Raw genomic sequence first — 21,500 nt, 5'->3', positions numbered from 1 at the left:
AAACAAATTATAAATCATCAACACAACTTGGCAGTGATAAGGAGATGCCACGACTCACGGAGGAATCTACTCGCTGATCTCATCGATAACAGGTACGTTCTGCAAATCTGAGCATTTTCTTCTGAGCAGTGCAATTTGTTCCTTCAAGTATCGTTCTTTGGCTGCTGCCCGGCTAAGCAGAATCTTTGCCTTCTCCAGCAGCTGCGTTTTCTTCTCTAGCAAATCTGGTTGCTCCGGTTCCTGAGCAGCACCCTCCCGGGGATGACACCGCGAGCATGTGACACTTGAAAGCAACTCAACTTCCACTTGTAAGGCAGCTACTCGATTCAGGGCTTCCGTGTAGTTTTGTTGAAGTTTGTCGTATTCCTTCTGCAGACGGTCGTAGCTTTCTTTGGTCACGCCTAGGGCAGATTTCCGATCGTTGGCCACTCCCGATGAATATGCTTTGTTCTCCTTCAGTTGCTTGTTCTCCACTTTCAATTTTTCCACAACTCTTCGTAAAGCAATTACGGTTTGTTCCAACTTCGAATTGTAGTCAGCTAGCTCACTATTGCTGGCAGCTCCGGCAGTACTGGAACGTGAACACCGTTGACACAGATTATCAAAGTTGATCGTTTCCGGGCATCCTGCTGTGACTTTGCTGAGTTCCTCCTTCAACACTATTATGTACCTGTTTCGATCGTAGAAAAGAAAGTTACTCGCTATAACTGATTGTGATTACTGTACAAAACTCACTCCTCGAGATGCTTGATCTGACTGTGCAATCTTTCGGATTCGTCACTCTGTCGCAGCATGTCGTTGTCCAGCTGAAGCTGAAGCGTTTTTGCCTCCAGCCGAATGTTCTGTGCTTCCAGATTCGATATCTTTTCCTGCATCCTTTCCAACTCGTGGGTCATCGTGTTGGAACCCTTTAAAATGTAAAAACGTATAAAGGTAATCAAATAACGTATAAAAACTACGACTACATGTATTTGTAATTAAAGACCACAAGGAAATTGCTGTAAACAGCTTTCTAGGCATAAAAATAAAAGCCTTCAAAAGTAAGGCCCCTTTAAGACACCCTGGTAGGAGAAAATTACAAAATAATGGCAAGTTTAACCATTTAAACAAAATAACTCAATGGCCAAATTTACCATTGGTTTGTTTGACATAAGTGACAAAAGAGCAAAAATAATAAAACAAACATTTCCGAGGGAATCCGTAGAGGAATTTCCGAAGGAACTCCTAGAGGAATTTCCGAAGGAACTCCTAGAGGAATTTCCGGAGGAATTCCTAGAGGAATTTCCGGAGGAATTTCAAGAAGATATTGCAGAGGGATTCCTTGAGGAATTTCTGGAGGAATTCCTAGAGGAATTTCCGAAAAAATTCCTTGAGAAGTTCTGGAGAAATTTCCAGAGGAATTTCTGGATGAATTTCTAGAGGAATTTCCGATTGAATTCCTAGAGGAATTTCCGGAGGAAATCCTAGAGGAATTTCCGGAGGAATTCCTAGAGGAATTTCCGGAGGAATTCCTAGAGGAATTTCCGGAGGAATTCCTAGATGAATTTCCGGAGGAATTCCTAGAGGAATTTCCGGAGGAATTCCTAGAGGAATTTCCGGAGGAATTCCTAGAGGAATTTCCGGAGGATTTCCTAGAGGAATTTCCGGAGGAATTCCTAGAGGAATTTCCGGAGCAATTCCTAGAGGTATTGCTATTTTGGTATGGTAATTTTTACCATTTTGCCCAAAAAACCATTTTAAAGATCCCGAAAAATTGTAAAGTTGGTATCATCAGACACAGGCTACTTTGATTAACACGTGTGAAGAGTTAAAATTGATAAATTTGCGATAAACATTCAAAATAGTCATGAAAACGTGATTTTCACGTAAATTTTACTATTTTTAATATAACTTTGTTATTTGAAGTCACACAACTTTGGTGTCTTCGGCAACTTTACTTATTTTTGCACGCTCTACAACTTTGCAGAAGACGGGAAACCTCTAGGACGTAAGACAAAAAAGTTAGTATCGCAGCGCCACCTATGCGGCAAAGTTACCAACTAATTATCTTCACCACATAAAAGTACAGGTAAAATTAATACAAGTCTCAGAAGACACCAACTCAAAAAAATGTACTCCCAAAACGCTAGAGGTTTTTACTTGCTAGATCCCGCTCGTGGCCCAGTGTGCAATGTTTAGACGGAGTAGGCTATGTTGCCCAATTTAAAACTAGTGTTTACATTGTGCCTTAGTAGTTTTAATCAAAATTTTGCATTTTCCCTCCCATACATGTATTAGTCATGTTCGCCCTCAGTCATGTGAAGTCTATGAAGCTATCAGAATAAATCTTAACCCGCGGAACCTGAAGCCCCAGGAATGTTTATGTCCTTGCTATTACTTCTTGAAAATAACATAACACAAAATGCTGTCTATGTTGATAACTGTGCCTATGCTATCTCCAAGAAATATTACGGTCAAATACCAATTGAAGACAACAACCGGTACTGCGATAACACCTATGTTGGTAGCCACCTACAACAGCTCTGGCGCCATCCCCAATGATAGACACTAGTTTTGAACATGTCATGGGCTTCCAATGATACGAGATATGAAAACAACCTAACTATTAAAACAGAGTCAATCCGTTCATTTATCCTATCCTACTTAGATAAACCATGCCATTTTCTCCCCCGTAACCTAGAAATGTCACACGCTATGTCCAAAGGGAAGTATTATGAAAAGTGAATGTACCTCAAATTTTTTTCGCTAGAACCTAGCCTAGTCATACACAAGTTACGTCCTTCAGCTTATCAGTTTTTGTCCAAAATATCACGTCGAACGCATTATGACGTCAATAAAGCGTTTAACCGTTATGTGGCCGGCAAACGTTTTGCTTTTTTCTACACCGTGTATTTTAAATGGGTGCTGGGTACTTGGGTACCCTGCCGGCCACATAAGGGTTAAGTATGGTCCACTGCACAAACTTAGGCTGGCCCGTCCACTTCCAAAGAAAATTGGACGTTTGAGCGGTGTCGACACCGCTCAAAAGTCAAACCTCGTGTGAGAGCAAGCAGGCCAGTATATATTCGTGCAGTAATCCATTGTTCGCACGTTAGCTTCGAATCTATCAGCACTATTAAGTGCTGCAACTTTCCTTCCTACTTTCGGTTGATTTCACTAGATTTAGAGAATATTACTGGATATCATTGTAATATTTAAGAGAAGCAAATCTGTTTTGATAAAGTACTAATTTAAATATATTCAATTATTGTATATTACTCAATTTTTTTTTTAAGAGTGACCAGGTGGAGCTGCAGGACAGCTGATAGCAAAGCATGGACCCTTTCCCAACTTTCCCCCTACTAGGACCAATACTCACGATGGACTAGACGATGTCGTCAACTTGAGCAAAGTGTGTAGTAATTAGCATTGGATCGTAGTAGTTTTTAAAAATACTGTTTTTAACTTTTCCCATCGCACTAGTGTTTTGATCGAATGGAAGCTCCAAAGATGATTTGATAATTGAACAATATTTCAATAACACGGTCCGACAATTTTTTTGCCCAGCTCTAAATTTCACCTTTTCTGATTGCTCCCGACTAGAAACTCATAAATCCGAAGTTTTGACCCTCCCCCTCCTGGGAGAGGGGAGGGGCATGGATTTGAAATTTTGAAAAATCGAAAAATTTCGATGTTTTTCGATCGCCATTTCAGCTAAATGCACGATATCAAAAAAGGAAAAGGTTGACCACGGAGCTTTAGGGGTTGTGCAACTACCAACAAAATTTCACGAAGATCCATCAAGCCATTCTCGAGAAACGGTGTTTTTTACGAAATGATGTTTTAAAGATTTCTTATATTGCACGCAAAGAATCCAACTACTATATGGCACAATTGTTGATTTAACCATGTCGTTTAGCATCATGGTGTCTTCGAGGAAGTTTTCCACTACAATAACGTGCTTCTTTTAACCTGTTGGTAAAAATGATCAATCCCCCTAAAAGTGAGATAGAAAATTTACTTTTTGAATTTTTCAAGATACAAGATTGATGTCTTCACAAGAGTTGTAGTAAATGCTGTTCTGAATAACATTGTCGAAGACGCCAAATTCGTAACTCCGTTAGTTTTAAGATACGTTACGTTTTTATTACCGGCGGTCTCTTGAAAGTTTTTTTTCCGCAATAACTTCTTTCACTTTTGATTCCACAATTCTATTCTCACAGTCTCCAATAGGTCAATCATTTTGACTTTCTAAAGGAGACAATTACTTGTACTTTCGCATTTGTATGAGGTTATTTGCTTACAATTGCCTATAAAGTAGTGCGGGGCAAAAGTTCGCACCTAACAGTCTCCACAAAATAACTATTAAGCGGAAAGACAATAATTTCGTTTTTCATTGCTTAACGATTCCCTATCATGTAACCTTCAAAAAATAGCACAAGATTTTATCGAGGTCTTTCTGTAGCTCTAGTAATAAAACTTTTAATGCAAGTACTTCAATGCGAACATTTGCCCCATACTTGGGGAAAAAGTTCGCACATGATAAAAGATAGTTTAATGGTACAAAGTTCCAAGTTAATTCATGTTTATCCTCTCACTATAGCCACGAAATGTGTTTATTTCTATTTATAGCATACAGGAATACGGCTTGGTTTTCAGTTTTTGTATACAATGTATTTAATGAATACTTCCAAATGCCATAATATAATAGTTGTTACCCAGACAACCAGTCATCGTATAAGGTGATAAAGTGGAGGCCATATGCGTGCATGTCTCCATTTAGGCACATGTAAAATGTACGCATATCGCCTCCATTTTAACATCTTATACGATGACTGGTTGACTGGGTAATAACCCTAGTGTGGCCAACATGATCCTGGCTAGCTTTTTCGACTTCAATTTTCAATTGTTTTGATGATTAATCTAAAAAAACGTAAATATATACTAGAGTGCTTGACCAAATATCAAAGCGAGGAGGTGCGGGAAAAGAGATATTCTAAACATAATACCCTACATATCATACCCATTGACACATGGGCCGGGACGAACTGCTAGACTTTCCTTCCAAAGTAAGACGTGATAAGAAATTTTTGTCTCACCGACTGAGGTGAGAGGTAACCAACCTTGCTCACCACTATACGCGACGGCCAAATTATAAGTTTTTGATTTATGCAAGAATGTAGAAGTTTCTTCAAATTTTTAATGCTTTTTTAATATTGGAGGTCTAAGTTTTTCTTAAGATCAAATTATCAACTTGTTATTTTTTTTATATAAAGCAATGAATGTCCACAAATCTCTGAATAGTTTTTTTTTACTTGTAATATCATACATTTGTGTTTAAGACTAAAATCTCGTATCCTTTTATTTTTTCGTAATTATGGCCGTTTTTATATGAAAATACCATATTTTCAAAATTTACTTAATCACCTTAAACAAAAAAAAAATCATTTTTTAGTTTCTTCGTCATTAAAAAATTAAAATTAGAAATTTTGAACAATGCTAATAAATTGAAAATCAACTTGAACCATCATAAGATAAGAAGTGCCAAAAAGAAAAAAAGCCATTTTTAGAAGAAACCCAAGGATAACTTTCTTAAATTGGATTATTAAAAACTCTCTAATTTTACATAATATTGACAACATAGCTAAATCTAATAGTTTAGATGTAAAGCTTTTAGTTAAGCTATAGATACGGCACTGGACCATTGTGTAGTGGTTCATTGTTCCATGGTAAAAAAAGAAAAAGAATGTGGATTAATGCCATGTGTTCAATCGATTGACTTTTGTGCGGAGCCGTGTTATCTAGGTGGCCATGAAAACAAGTACATTCTGTGTAAACATGGCACCGCCCAAACGCCAAATAAGTGAACTTGTGCAAAAGTTCATATTTTTTTGAAATTCAGCCATTTCATAGGAAACCACGTGGACGTTATATTTAATGGGTTTGTCGTTCTTTGGAAAATATAGGATCATATTTTATTTTTATGTTGACATAACAGTTATTAATTTTAACCCTTTGGTTAGGGAACATTTTTGTACTTTATAGCTAATGGCTAGGATTGTTTAGCATATCTGAAAATAATTTATAATGTCTTCTAAAGCGTATTTCTTTTTTTATCATCTAAAAATTTATGTTTTCGCGACCTCTCAGCCCAACAAACATTTTTGCTCTAGCTAGCATTGTTTCTTGAGAGATGTAATTGTTTCTTTTGTATTAAATAACGACTATTTACATGTTACAAAATTTTCCCTAACCATTCTATCATTGTAAAATAGTTTTGCGGAATTGAACACTAGCATTATTTTTCCAAAAGTTATACGAAAAATGAAATTTTCCTGAAGAATATTTAAAAACCAAAACATTTCAACAGTAATCACAAAATCTCAGAATATTTTTGACTCAAACAATGAGAACTCAAATTGGCTTGAAGCAAAAATATAGTAGTGTACGAATGTTAAAAAAATAGAAAAAGAGAAATTCATAAAATCACGAATTAAAAAGTATTTTCAACCAAATCACGTTTAAGTCGATTTAAGAAGACGAATAATGATGTTGAGATCCAAATTAAAAAACACATTCCGTTGCTATAGTGAAAATATAAACATAAAATAACTTGAAATAAATGGACTTTGTACCATTAAACTATGTGCGAACTTTTTCCCCAAGTATGTGGCAAATGTTCGCATTGAAGTACTTGCATTAAAAGTTTTATTACTAGAGCTACAGAAAGATCTCGATAAAATCTAGTGCTATTTTTTTAAGGTTACATGATAGGGAATCGTTAAGCAATGAAAAGCGAAATTATTGTCTTTCCGCTTAATAGTTATTTTGTGGAGACTGTTAGGTGCGAACTTTTGCCCCGCACTACTTTATAGGCAATTGTAAGCAAATAACCTCATACAAATGCGAAAGTACAAGTAATTGCCTCCTTTAGAAAGTCAAAATGATTGACCTATTGGAGACTGTGAGAATAGAATTGTGGAATCAAAAGTGAAAAAAGTTATTGAGGAAAAAACACTTTCAAGAGACCGCCGGTAATAAAAACGTAACGTATCTTGAAAACTAACGGAGTTACGAATTTGGCGTCTTCGACAATGTTATTCAGAACAGCATTTACTACAACTCTTGTGAAGACATCAATCTTGTATCTTGAAAAATTCAAAAAGTAAATTTTCTATCTCACTTTTAGCGGGATTGATCATTTTTACCAACAGGTTAAAAGAAGCACGTTATTGTAGTGAAAAACTTCCTCGAAGACACCATGATGCTAAACGACATGGTTAAATCAACAATTGTGCCATATAGTAGTTGGATTCTTTGCGTGCAATATAAGAAATCTTTAAAACATCATTTCGTAAAAACACCGTTTCTCGAGAATGGCTTGATGGATCTTCCTGAAATTTTGTTGGTAGTTGCACAACCCCTAAAGCTCCGTGGTCAACCTTTTCCTTTTTTGATATCGTGCATTTAGCCGAAATGGCGATCGAAAAACATCGAAATTTTTCGATTTTTCAAAATTTTAAATCCATGCCCCTCCCCTCTCCCAGGAGGGGGAGGGTCAAAACTTCGGATTTATGAGTTTCTAGTCGGGAGCAATCAGAAAAGGTGAAATTTAGAGCTGGGCAGAACAAAAGTTGATTTTTTGTCGGACCGTGTAATCGAAAATCTCCGAGATCACTGGACAACATTCAGAGATAAAAAAAAGGGTGCCTATGTCTATGTTAACGCCTTCAGAGTACTATTCTTAAGAAATATACAAAGAGCAAAAAGAAAAAAAAATGTGTCGTAGCTAATTTTTAAACATTTGATATTTCTGAAAATTATTCTATGACAGCTACCAGAGCTAGCGTTTTTAGCCGATATGGGCAACTAGTTTTTCTGACAGCTTCCCCAAACAATATTCAGATAATATCCTCAATTATTTTATAATACATTCTGAAAATTATTTCAAGCTGATTACTAATAGTGTCAATAACCGATGTTAGTCATTGACAGCACCAGCATCATCCCCAAATAACTCTCATATTAGTGTTAGATAACACTTTTTGAGCTTCCATTCGATATTGTAAAGAAATTTGTCAAACCCTATTTGTCAAAATATAGTCAATAATGTATCAAATTGTGTTCCTAATTTCGCTAGTCGTCTTCTGCATATCTGTGATCATCTCAGTCCAAAGTAATATTATATCCATCGTAACCCTTTACATTGTCAACCGTCCTAAGTCCTAACTAAATTCCTGCTTTTTTTGATCAGTGAAATGATACAGTCTAAGATATAAAAACAAAAAAGTTCATTCAACTGAAAAATGATAATGATTATTTGTCAACTTTTATAAATTCACAAAACCCATAAAAATAAGAAATACAAATATAACTCCTATAATCAACAGTTTTATCTTTACCTAATCAGTCCATAATTTTCTAATTGTAATGAATCTAATCTGTAAGGCTGTAAGTCAACTTATCCTAGCGTCCCCTGTCCTGTGTACTTTCGATTTCAAGTAATGAATGATGAGTGTAACGCAGAGGCCTCCCCTACTCACTCTTGCGTTACATTAAATTTAACAATTATTGTTAAATTGGAGAAAATTCAATGAATACAAAGATTAGGTTTATGCAAGCTGAATTATAATTTGTCTTGAACTTGTGATAAATGCACAACGGATACTCCTTTGGCTCCCATTAGCACTTACGGCCGATTCCTTCACTTGCGCTCAACTCGTAAACCAGATATATCTAGCTCAAAGTCCAAGCGGTGGTGAATGAACTGGCGCTAAAGTGCTAATGGGTTAAGCCCTCCCATCGCGTCAAGATTGAATATCCAGGGGGAGGGTGTATAACGGGTGGTCACTAAATAACGGGAATGCTTTGAATGTGCTCTCAAAAATATATGATCTTTAAAAATGGCAATCTGAATTTAACTAACAGTATTTTTTTGCAGTGATGTTGGAGCAACTGCTTTGTACGACTTTTCAGATTTTACTTTCACGCATTTTCTGAGTCTGTGAAATCGTTGGTCAAAATAAATGGTTTCTCAGCTACCTTTAGCATCTACACACTCAAACAGTAATAAGAAAAAATGGGGATACTGACTTGTTTTTTTTTTGCTTAGGTTGTAGCCTTTTCCCGTAAATGACATTTATAGAAATTTCCAAAAAATTTTATTTTTCTGTATCACCAAAACGTGTCGATGTAATTTGTGCACTGCGGTTCATTGTTGAACTTTTTTTGTGCTATTTTTTTTTATAACGAACCATTTACATGTTGTTCAATGTGTAAATGTGATTTGATGTAAATATTTGTTATTTAACAAGGCATTCTATTGATTTATCCAGCCCATGTCACAAAAGAAGATTTTATTATGTGAAATGATATCATGCTTATTGGTTTTGCTAGTTTTCCTCTATTTCCTTCAGGATCTGTTTCTTGGGATGCCGAAATGTGGAATTCATTCAAAACCGGGCGGGTTCTAGTTTTATAATGGTTTACTATTAACTTTTTTTACGGTTGTTTTGAGCAACCAGTAGAGCCGTCCAAGGCGTTTTGGTAGTGCTTCCTGTTTCAATGTCGTTTTCTGCAGAACAGAATAAGTTGACACAAAATAAAAAATACGCTGACTTTGTGGATAGATAGACGATGGTTTTGTCTAAAAAATGTTTACTCTATGGACGCTTCTATTGTTTTTAATCAGCTGCTAAAAGCATTCCCGTTATTTAGTGGCCACCCGTTATTACTCAAATTATAGTAAATTTAGTAGTCAATCAAAATCAACCAAAAAATGTGGGAAAGAAAGCCCAAACAGCATTTTCAAGTCTACTGGCAATAAAAAGGTTTCAAAACCTGTCATAAAACCTATAATATTTCTACTAGGATTTATATAACGATCATCAAAACCTTCTCAAATCCAACCGACTTGGAACTGTTGCTTTGGTATAGAATCTATTGAGCCCCGGCGGTCCCTCCGTGTTTATCGAGCATGTCTGATGAATATGCCAAAACATATGATCAGCCATACTCCATCTGCAGCAGCCGGTTCGTGATGAACCGTTGGAGGCGCATTAAAGTGTTAATAAGGTGATATGATTCACTAGAGAATACTACATTACAAGAACCTTCACTTTAATACCGTCAAACCCTGCGAACTTGGCCAGGGAAGTTTGTGCCTTTGCCCAGGGATTATTTTTTTTTTTTTTTTTTTTTTGCTAGGTTTCTAGCTGCACTCTGAATAGAGTTGAAACCTCTACACTAGACCCGAAGATAGAAAAGAGTACGTAATCTTTCAGAAGCAGTTTGCCAGCCGTACGCGGAAAATGATATCCATTAAGACACTGTTGCTTACTGACTCAGAAAGTTACGGTAGAAGGTTGGAAAGTTTTCAATTGGTCAGTCAGTCAGGATTTGCCTATGTAGTGTTATGGTCACACGGTTTGTGTTTGTCGTCTTGTTCGATTTTGTGGTATGGTTCAATATGTTTTTCTTCTCGTTAAGTCAGTTGTCGTATGTTTGTTTTTTTTTCATCGAATCAATCAAACCCTGTATGTTAAAATATAGTCGATCCTGTGACAAATTGTTTTCTTGATTTCGTTAATCGTTTTTTACTTCTCTGTGTTTATCTCTTGTGTCCTTAAATTGTCATCGGTCCAAAACCCACAGAAACATGCAACTGAACTTCTGATATTTTTCTGTTGGTGTCAAAATGCCATCTAAGAGATAAACAAAAATACGTCAAGTTGGTCAGTTGATAGCAATAAAATTTTAAAATAATAAAGATTGCTTGTCAACTATTATGTATTCGTCCTCCTACAAATACTATGAAAAATGTTCAAATTCGTTTAATTGTCCTATCGGTCCTACCTAGATAAACCATGTCATTTTCTCAAGCGTAGCCTAGAAATGTCAACCTAGTCATACACAAGTAACGTTGTTCAGTTAATAAAAAGCAGTCAGTTTTTGTCCAAAATGTCACGTCGAACGCATTGACGTCAACAATGCGTTTAAGTGTTCGCACGTTAGCTTCGAATCTATCAGCACAATTAAGTGCTGCAAATCTCCTTCCCACTATTAATTCTTCGGTCGATTTTAATTGCTTTATTTAAAGAAAATATGACCAACTAACATTCTAAAAATTCGAAAAAGCGACTACCTATGACATTGATGAATTACTAATCAAAATCAACCGAGAAACGTGGGAAATAGAGCCCAAACAACATTTTGAAGTCAGCTGGCTGTAAAAGGTTCCAAAATCTGTCACAAATCCTACAAAACTTTTATTGGGATTTGTAACGATCATCAAAACCTTCTTAAATCCAACCGACTTGGAACTATTGCTTGGGAATAGACTCTAATGAGCCCTGGCGGATCCTCCATGTTTATCGAGCATGTCTGATGCATATGATCAGCTATACTCCATCTGCAGCAGCCGGTTCGTGATGAACCGTTGGAGGCGCATTAAAGTGTTAAAAAGGTGATATGTTTCACTAAAGAACACTACATTACAATAATCAAAATGAAACTCCTTCACTTTAATACCGTCAACCCCTGCGAACTTGGCCAGGGCCTTTGCCCAGGGATTATTATTACTTTATTATAGAAATTTTCAGCCCTAGGCTGGTTCATTTCTTAACATGTTATTCAAATAATCCCCAACAAAAACGTCATCAAGCCAAGTCATAATTCTTGAAGGTGTTATTAATAGTAATATGTACTTTAAATAACATGTTATTGAGTTTCTAGTCTGAACATAGCATAAATTAAAAAAAGGTGATTGAAATTAGGTGATGTTACGGTGATAATCATACGAATGATCATATTTGCAATGTTTGAAAAATGTTTCTTTTAAGTCATTTTGGGTTGGTGAAATGCAGAAGGAAAAAAAGTCTATCTTTTGTATGGCAGAATATGACTACTACTTGCGGCAGGTCCGAACCCCATCAAACCTACCTTTCGCTCCAACTCCATTGCCACAATTCTCCTCTGCTGCGACTCAATCCTGTTCTTCAGAGCTTCTATAATCTCCTTGCTATTTTGTGCAAACGTATTCACTTCGGTGCTTGCCTCGTCGGACCCGGTGCCTTCCGTTGTACACGAATCCGGCGAATCTGCCGGAGTATACTTACTATCCCCGGGGCCAAATCGCGAAGGCGGGATCGTGGCCGACCCCGCACTGCTGCCACGGATACTCCTTCCCTCCAAGATGGCCTTCTCCCGTTCCAACCGAACAATCGTATTCTTGGCCGAGTTGAAATGAACCTTCAGCTTTTCCAGCTCAACTTCGCGTTCCTTTAGCTGTATTTTCAGCTTTTCGGCCATCTGTTGCCAACGCTTCTGCTTGTTCCACAAATCCAACTCGGCAGCGTTTTTGGCTCGACGGTTTTCATTGATGCTGATCTGCTTGCGTAGCTCGTCTTTCGTATCTAACAGTTCGGTTTCCAGTTGCTGTAGTTTGCGTGAGAGTTGTTCTTCCCGTGGAGTTGGAGTACGGTCTGGCTTCATGGAAATCACCGGCCGTTTGATGAGCTGATTTTTAAGAGTTTTCACCAGATCACGCGATTGTTTCTCGCGTTGTTGAATGCTCATTATTTGACGCTTGAGAGCATCGATTTGCGTTTTGAGTACGCGGTTCGATGCTTCGCTTCGGTTTAAATCTGCACTCAGCTGAGAGACTTGTTCAGCCGAGTGCAACGAGGTATCGTTCATGAACTTTTGCTGATCGTCCTGAAAAGAAAAAAAAATCACAATGAGATTCGAAGATTCTTGGTTTGATTGTTACTAGACGAACATGAAATTGGCTCAAAGTCTCGGTCAGATCCTGTATGTGACGGTCCTTCTCCTCCAGCATTTCCTTCAACTGTTCAATCTCCTGGGCGCTAGCTATGTTGTCGGTGAACTCTTTCAAATCTTCGTGCTCTCTTTCTAATCGTTCGTTCAACGTAACTATCTCGGCTTCCTTTTCTCGCAAGTTCTTCTCGGCTCGTTTTTCTCTCGCAATCATTTCCCTCAGATTGGCTTGGCTCTTGCGTAACTCTTCACTGGCATCTTGAAGCTTGCTTTCCAATACCTTCGTTCTCATCTTCAATCCCTCAATTTCTTCCTCTTTCTTCTGATCGGTCTCAAACATATTTTCGATTAGTTTATCCGTGTATATCAACTCTGGTTTGTCGGCGGATTGTTTAGACTCTGCTTGATGGGCATCACGTTCCACAACAACTGCTTCATGTTGAGCCTTGAGCTGATTCAAATCTGCCAACTGAATGCCTAGATTGTCGATTTCCTTCTGTTTGTCGTACACTTTCTGTTCCATTTCGTCAACTTCCTTCTTCAATGCCCTAATTTGCGCAATGTTCTCGTCGTAGGTTTTCGAGTGCTCCTGCCGTTCGTTTCTAAGAAGCTCCTGATATCGCGATAGGGTAGTGTCCTTCTCCAGTAAAAGATTCTGTAGTGATCCAATCGTGGACTGTAATGTAGACACATATGTTATCTTACCATTTGTATAGGATATCTATAACTACTAAACTTACACTGAGAATGTTATCGTCCTGCTTGTCGCTGTTTACCGCAGCTTGTACCTGCTTCCTCAATTGCTCTTCCTTATCTTCCAAAGTTCTCTCCAACAGCTTGATACGTCCGTGGCATTCCGTCAGTCGACTCTCCGTTTCCAGAAGCAGTGCACTTCTGGTAGAAGCCAACATCATGGCTTGCTTCAGCTGGGATTCCAAAGATTTTTGCAATGCCGATGGAACGGATATTGGCAACTGGGTTTCGGTCATTAAGTCATCGGTCATCTGGCCAGCGTCAGAAGTTTTCCTAACTGGCGATTGCTGAGATGGATGATTCAATGCCGGTGGAGTTCCCTGGCGAGGTTTCTCCGCTAGACTATCGTCGATGATTGGAATGGTGTTGATGCATTTGTGACTGATTTCTGGAAAAGCAAAATTGCGACTGAGTCTATCGATGGATCATGATAAAACAAGTTAGTCTATGAATCTTACCAACAGTCACCTGAACTTCTTTGTCGAAATATTTGTCTACGGACTTTTCAGGTTTGGGTTTCCCGTTGAAGATTAGCTCAATGGTATCCCAATGTCTGGTTGATTCAACCGAAGCTAATTTTAAGGCAGAATTCTCCTCCTGTAACTGTTCGATTTGCTCCTGGGACAACACCAACTGTTTGTTGAGATACTCGCATTGGCTTTCGAACTTAATGAGCTGGAAATATAGATTGATCACATAAGAAATCAAAGTAAGAACGTGAATGTTACCCATACTTACATTTATCTTATCCTGGATTTGACTGCCATCGAAATGCTCTCGCAGCTTTGCAAATAATTTCTCATAGTCTTCGTCAATCTGCCTGGCCATGGCTTCCTTCCCTTGTCGGAACAGTCTTTTCTTTAGCTCTAAAAGTTTAGCATACTCCTTCACAAAGTCCGTCACCGCGTAAGTTGGTGTGAACGAATTGTAATTTTCGTGTAGTAATTTGACGCTTTTACTGAGGAATCTACAACATACGACGCTTACGTTGATATTCGGAAGATTTACCTACAAAAACTTACTTAATTTTGAGCTCGTTATCCTTTTGGTGATCGATGAAATCCAGTTCTTTATGTGCTAGTTGTTCTTTGATCTTGTGCAACTCCTCGTCACTTTCTATTAAAGATTGTTTCAGTTTTGCATTGTCCAACTTCAGTAATTCTACTTGTTCTTTGGCTGAAATATAATCCAAGTTATACCCTATCCTCAGAGCTCCAGTAAACTCAACATACCTGCGTCCAACTCCTTCTGCGTTTTCACCAGCAAATACTTCTCATTCGACGAACTCTGCAAATCGGCAACTAGATGCCTTAAACTGATTTCCTCATCCGAGAACTTGGAAATCAACATTTGCTGTGATCTAATTTGCTCTTGGGAAATCTTCAATAACTCTTCGAGATGACCATTCTTGATAGTTTGCTTTTTTAATTCATCCTCCACTGTGTGCACTTGTTTCTTAATTCTCTTGAACTCTTCCTTTGTCACAAATTCTACTGCTAAATTTGATTCTACCAATCCGACACGCGCCAGGTTCTCATACTCCAGAGGCAATAGATTGTCTTTATCGACTTCCTGAATATTTTTCAAAAAGATTGTATAGAAATTCGCCGTCTCCAACTTCATTCGCTCGATCTCAGTCTCCAGTTTTCCAATGGACTCCGAGTCCGGACTACTCACGTGTCGTCCCTCAACGCTCGTTTGATGTTCCAACTTCTTCAAGGTGCTGTTCTTTCGCGCCAATTCAGACCTCAATCCATGAAGAATGTTCAAGTGTTCCACTTCGATTGTCCGCATTGTGTTGTGCATGTTGTCATTCTCTGCTTTGAGGTATTCTATCTTCCGCTGGAAAGCACATATGTTGGACTCTATCAGTTTCAACCGCTCTAGTGTTTCTACCATTATCTTGTCTTTTTCATTGTCAGTTGATTTAGTAAATTCCATCAATTCATCGTACAGATTTTTAGTCACCACGAGTTCGTCGTTTACTTTATGCAGTTGCTCTCGTTCTTCTTTGAGCGATTCAATCTGATCATTCAAACGATCGATTTCCATCGTCTTCTGCATGACTTGTTCGCCAACGTCCGGCTGCTCGGATATTGCTTGATCAATATCTGCTGTATTCTCCTCATCGTCACATACATTGCCTGAATCATTTCTACTTCCCAGCGAGAATGTGCTTTGCTTGCTTTTGAGGCTCAAACGTTCCTTCAACAGCATTTCTCGTTCTCTAGTAGCCAGCAGTTCGTTTTGCAGTCGCATAGCCGGATGATACCATCCACTGACGCTTCTCGCATCCAAGGCATGCAGCAAACGTTCCAAAGTCGATGTATCGATCGTCAAATGACTTGACGTAGCATCGTACTCTCGCAGTTTCTGCAAAATTTCATGCATCCCAATTCTTAAATTCTCGTTCTCCTCCACCACGATAGCGTACTTTTTCTCCAACTCTTCAATTTGTTCAACATTCTTAGACTTTGATTCTTCATCCGAGTTGATATTGACCTTCAGTTTCTTGATACACCCATCGCAATAGTTGAAGCTCTGTCGAAAGATACACGCCTTGCAGTATTTCCTACTATCATTCACGTTATACTGCTTCATGCATTTCTCACAAAACTTCGCAACATCCGTGTCACTGATCTTTGAGATTTCATCCACTCCATCTGCTACTAGATTTTCCCCCACCGCTGCGTCATCCAATGATGGTTGTTGATTGGTTTCATCACTTTTGTCTTTGTCGACACTCCTTTGACTGCTCAAAGATTGTGACATCTGAAAAAGCTTTCTCCTGAAAAGTAATCGATAGAAATTTAGTACTTGGAAAACCATTAATTTTTAAATTATACTTTAGGTCATTCTTCTCTAACTTTAGTTGAAGCCGCATTTCTTCCGAAGCTCTCAATTTCAAAGCCAATCGCTCATTAACCTTCTCAATTTTCCTCTGCTTGGACAGAACAGAATGAGTTGGGATGACTTCGTCCTCGCTAATTCCCAGACGTTTCCTGCAATCATATTCAGCAATATTAATGTACCCTATTGACTATTCAAAATTCATCCAACCAACCTCAGCACAGCATTCTCCATGGTAATCTCGTTCGCCAGGTTAATCTCCGCCACCAATTCCCGTATCTGTTTATCTCTCACGTTAACCTTCTCGTGCAACCTGTTGATCTTCTTCAATGCGTTCGCCAAACCCTCCTCGCCGCTCTCGTATCTTCTCAAGGCCTCAATCGCTTCAACTGCTTGTCTCGATTTCAACATGTTGTCCTCTTCTACATTCGATAGAATTTCTTGCATTTCCTCGCATCTCTTATTAGCCTTCTCCAACAACACTCGACTTTCTTCGCAGCATTGGCTAACCTTCACCGTTTCCTTGCTTGCATTCTCTTTCTCCTGCGAAATTCTGTTCATCAGTTCCGTGGACGTCAGAATCTCCTGCGACAGCATTGTGATTTTCTTCTCCAACTCTTCAATCATATCATCCTTTTCCTGAAGTCTCGAGCTCATCTTTTTGAACTCCTTCCTCTCTGCTTCGATATCATAGCCCGGAAACTGCTGCAACAACTCTGAGTACTTAGTTTCGATTTCCTCCAACTCTTCCTGTTTCCTTTCCAGAATATTTTGCCATTGCTCAGTCCGTTCTTCCAACTGTTTGGCAAATCCTTCTAAATCTTCCTCAAACCTAGCTTTTTCTTCAGCTAACCCCTCCACATCCTCTTCCAACCGTTTGATTTTCTCATTAGCCTCCTCAATCAATACTTCCTGTTCTTTCATGACCGCTTGTGCCTCCTCATGTTGATGTGTCAATCCCGTCATATTCATTGTAGCATCATTCAGGCTAACTTGTAAACTATTGATAGTATCGATCTGAAAGCTGTTACGTTTCTCCAGATCGTCAATGTCCCGCAGCAAGCGCTTGATGTGTTTGTTCTTCATGCTGATGTTGTTGTACAGTTCCTGCTGCCGGTCGATTTCCGACAAAGCGTCTGGCGAATCTTCACCTTCGCTGCCGAAGTGGCTGTTTTCGGCCAGCTTTTTCTGCAGGGAGGTAATTTCTTCGGATAGCTCCTTGATCCTAGCACGGTTCGTGTGCCGTTCGGCTTCCAACCTGTCGATGGTTCGCTTGAATTCCGCCACCTGCTCTCGTAGTTGATCAGAAGGTGAACCTAGAAAAATAATGTGTATATTTTTCTTGACATTTGACACTTTCACATGCACCCCTACGTCGAGGACAGGGATGAGAAATGTCATAAAAATGTCATTTCGTTGTTTGTTAATTTCACTGCACTTAGTCGGAAATGTTAGTCGGCGACACCATTGATTTTCCATAGCTAATCAGCGTTATGGACTGCTGATGCGTACAAACAGAAATTTACACCGAAAGTGGTGTAAATGGAAAAATGTAATGACATTTTTTCATGAAATTCCACGACATTTTCCATCCCTGGTCGTGGATACCAGATTTCAAACTGAATTTTCTGTCCTAAACTTTCCAAATTATGAAAAGGGAATAATCAATCTCACTAAAAATATTTGTTTCGCTTAATATTACTAGTCAAATAAAAAAGAAGTCACATTTAGATAGTGAGGCGAAATAAATTAATTTTATCTAAAATAATTTATTTTCATTAGAATTTTATGATAAGCCTGATTAGATATTAACCTTCATCCAGCCAACGTACATTTTCCACTTTCGGAAAACTACAAAAATGGTCATAACTTTTTTGTTTTTCGATGGATGTTGATGAAATTTTCACAACTTCCCGAAAAACTCTTCTAGTTTGGTTCCGGAGTTATTCCGGATTGTCTTGGAGTACCAAAAGTGGCCATATACTTTGCGCAACGTATATCTCAAGATCCCGATGAGATAGAAGTATAAAGTCTTCGGCGAATTCGTTCAGCAGGTTAAGAACTAACTGGCAACGGCGACTTTGGTTCGCGATTCGGCCGCTAGACGGCGCCAGTGTCTAAAATGTTCAAACTCTCATATCTCAGAAACCTGATAAGATAGCATGATGCTGTCTTCGGCAAAATTCTTCAGCAAGCTCAGAACTATATGATAGTAAAGTCTTTGGTTTGAGGTTTATCCGCTAGGTGGCGCATTGTGTCTGAAAAAATCATATCACCGACCATAGGTGACTCCCGGACTGACAATGTACCTTACCCTACTAACAAAAAATCCTTCCTGAGACAAACGTGGAGATGCAGCGATTCGCGGTCTTTATAACAACGTTTGTCTTACTAACATTCCCTCCCATCCTCGATGACCGTGGCCGGCGCCGCTATTGACCCTATTAAAGTTGAGAGCTCTCGAACTGTGTACATTGAAAATAGTCCCAAGCCCTATTCATTGGTTCCCTGTGCAATTTCGATTGCTCTGGTCAATCACGGAGTAGCAACTACGAATTGTGCGGTCATCTATGCTCATGCTCATGCTCATAGGTGGCGCATTGTGTCTGAAAAATTCAAACACGTATATCTCGATACCCTAATGAGGTAGAAGCATGCCGTTTTCAGCAAACTTGTTCAGCAGGCTAAGAACTATCTGGCAATGGCGTCTTTGGTTCGAGAATCGTCCGCTAGGTGGCGCCGGGGTAAAAAATCTTCAAACCACTATATCTAAGAATCCTGATAAGATAGAATGATGCCGTCTTCAACAAAGTTCTGCAGCAAGCTAAAAACTGTCTGATAGTTGAGTCTTTGATTCGTGATTTATTCACTAGGTGGCACCTTGTGTATAATATTAAAACACGTGTATCTCGTTACTGTAATGAGATAAAAGCATTGCGTTTTCTGTAAAATTGTTCGGCAGGTTTGGCAATGGCGACGCTAGGTGACGCCAGTAATCAAAACATTCAAACAATTTTATCTCAAAAATCGGAAAACGTCCAGCAAATTGTTCCGAAAGTTAAGAGGAAGTAAGACGTATCTGGTGTCCTTGATTCTGACATAATTCGATAGATTCCGTCAAGTATTATCAAAATGTTTGTATGAACACCCTAATTAACAAGAAGTTTTCCATATTTAGCATAGTTGTTCAGCAAGCTAGGAGCCATTTGGCAGGATAGTAGACGGTCGAGTACGGTGGTACAAGAGGCACCCAAGTAACCACGGTGCTGAAGCCTTATTGCATGCAGATTTACGGTGTACTTAGAGCAATCATTACTTTACATGCAAACTTAAAGTTGATTTAAAGTGGAAATGGGCAATTATGCGACTGCTTCAAGATTATACCAGTATAATCCTAATTTGATTCTACAATTGCCCACTTCCACTTTAAATCAACCTTAAGTTTGCATGTGAAGTAATGACTGCACTAAATACACCGTATATCTGCATGCAATAAGGCTTCAGCACTGTGGTTACTTGGGCAAAACTTTAACACCGTCTTTGACCCCCTGCAGACAAATTTTTTTGCTCTACAATATTGCTTCTTTTGTTACGTTTTTTCTTCCGGGAATGTCTCCGGGAATTTCTACAAGAATTCTTCCGGGAACTTTCCCAGGAATTGCTCCGGGAATTTATCCAAGAATTTCACTGGGAATTCCTCAAGAATTTCCTCCAGGAATTTCTTCAGGAAATCTTCCGGGAATTCTTCTGGGGCATCCTCCAGAAGTTCCTCCGGGAAATCCTCTAGGGAATCCTCCTGGAATTCCTCCGGGGATTCCTTCGGAAATTTGCCCAGGATTTCGTCTAGGACTCCCATCAGGAACTCCTTCAGGAATTCCTTCAGCAATTTCTGCAGGAATTATTCTGGGAATATTTCCAGGAATTCCTCCGGACTTTTTTCCAAGATTTTCTCCGGAAACCCTTTGAGAAATTCCCCAGGAAGTCGTCCATGAGTGCCTCCGGGAATTCCTCCATGAATTCCTCAGGGAATTTCTTCAGGAATTCCTCCGGGATGTTCTATAAGAATTCCTTCAAGATTTTCTCTAGGAATTTCTTCGGGAATTTTTCCAGGGATTTCTCCAGGAATATACCCGGGAATTTTCTAAGGAAAACTGTCGTTTTTTTTCAGGAACATTTTCTGGGAATTTCTCCAGGAATCTCTTTAGAAATTCTTCCATGATTTTTTTCTCACAATACACTCGAGAATTTCTCCCGGAATTCCTCTAGGACTTCCTTTACGACTACCTTCGGGAATTTATCCTGTGATTCCTCCGGAAATTTCTCCAGGAATTCCTCCGAGAATGTCTCCGGGAATTTCTCCAGGAATTGTTTTGGGAATTTCTTCTGGAAATCTTCCAGAAAATCTTTCAGGAATTCCTCCGGGAACTTCTCTGAAATTCCTTCGAGAATTTTTTTTCGGGAAATCCTCTGATAATTTCTGCAAGTGTTCCTCTGAGAATCCCTCTACGATTTCCTCCAGGAATCCTTAGGTAATTTCTCTAGGAATTCCCCCGGTAATTTCTCCAGCAATTCCTCTGGAAAATTCTTCAGGGAACCCTCCTTCCTGGGGGATACCCCGAAGGAAATTCCCGGAAGAATCTCTGGAGGAATCCCCTGAGCGAAATCTCCGGGAGAATTACTGGAGAAATACCCGAAATTCCTGGAAATAATCCCAGAAAAAGTCCTGGAGAAATTACTCATGGAATCACCGGTGGAATTGCTGCTGAGAGTCTTAGAAGAATTCCCGGAGAAATTCCTGGAAAGAATCGTAAAGAAATTCCTAGTGGAACTCCAGGAAAAATTTTGGAAGGATTTCCTGAAGAAATTCCTAGTGGAATTTCTGGAGAAGTTCCAGGGAGAATTTCCAGAGACATTCCCGGAGGAATTTCCGGAGAAATTCCCGGCGGAATTTCCGGCGGAATTCCTAGAGAAATTCCCAGAGGAATTCCTAGAGAAATTTTCAGAGGGTTTTCTGAAAAAAAAGTCACGGAAGACTTCCTGAAGAACGACTTCCTGGAGAAAATCCCAGTGGAAGCAATTCCTGGCGGATTTCCTGAAGAAATTCCTGAAGGAATTATCGGAGACATTCCCGGTGATATTCC

The 21,500-nt window shown here is 39.0% G+C and overlaps 1 protein-coding gene across 1 annotated transcript in view; it reads right to left on the bottom strand.

Annotated features, from left to right (window-relative positions):
- Positions 1-51: 51 nt before the first annotated feature.
- Positions 52-21,500, bottom strand: part of LOC109406007 (centrosomal protein Cep290) — a 30,485-nt gene continuing 9,036 nt past the window's right edge. Inside the window, exons 3-13 of the mRNA XM_062853393.1 lie at positions 16,574-17,675; positions 16,356-16,511; positions 14,742-16,297; positions 14,532-14,685; positions 14,248-14,476; positions 13,968-14,184; positions 13,497-13,897; positions 12,758-13,432; positions 11,920-12,693; positions 736-908; positions 52-670 (exon numbers count right to left, since the gene is read on the bottom strand). Coding sequence (XP_062709377.1) covers positions 67-670; positions 736-908; positions 11,920-12,693; positions 12,758-13,432; positions 13,497-13,897; positions 13,968-14,184; positions 14,248-14,476; positions 14,532-14,685; positions 14,742-16,297; positions 16,356-16,511; positions 16,574-17,675 — 6,041 coding nt within the window. The 3' untranslated portion in view covers positions 52-66. The remainder of the gene's footprint in view (positions 671-735; positions 909-11,919; positions 12,694-12,757; positions 13,433-13,496; positions 13,898-13,967; positions 14,185-14,247; positions 14,477-14,531; positions 14,686-14,741; positions 16,298-16,355; positions 16,512-16,573; positions 17,676-21,500) is intronic.

This window comes from Aedes albopictus, chromosome 2, assembly GCF_035046485.1.
Source record: "Aedes albopictus strain Foshan chromosome 2, AalbF5, whole genome shotgun sequence".
NCBI classification, from domain to species: Eukaryota; Metazoa; Arthropoda; class Insecta; order Diptera; family Culicidae; genus Aedes; species Aedes albopictus.
Note: the sequence above shows the minus strand (reverse complement) of the source record. Positions and strands in the feature narration are given on the sequence as shown.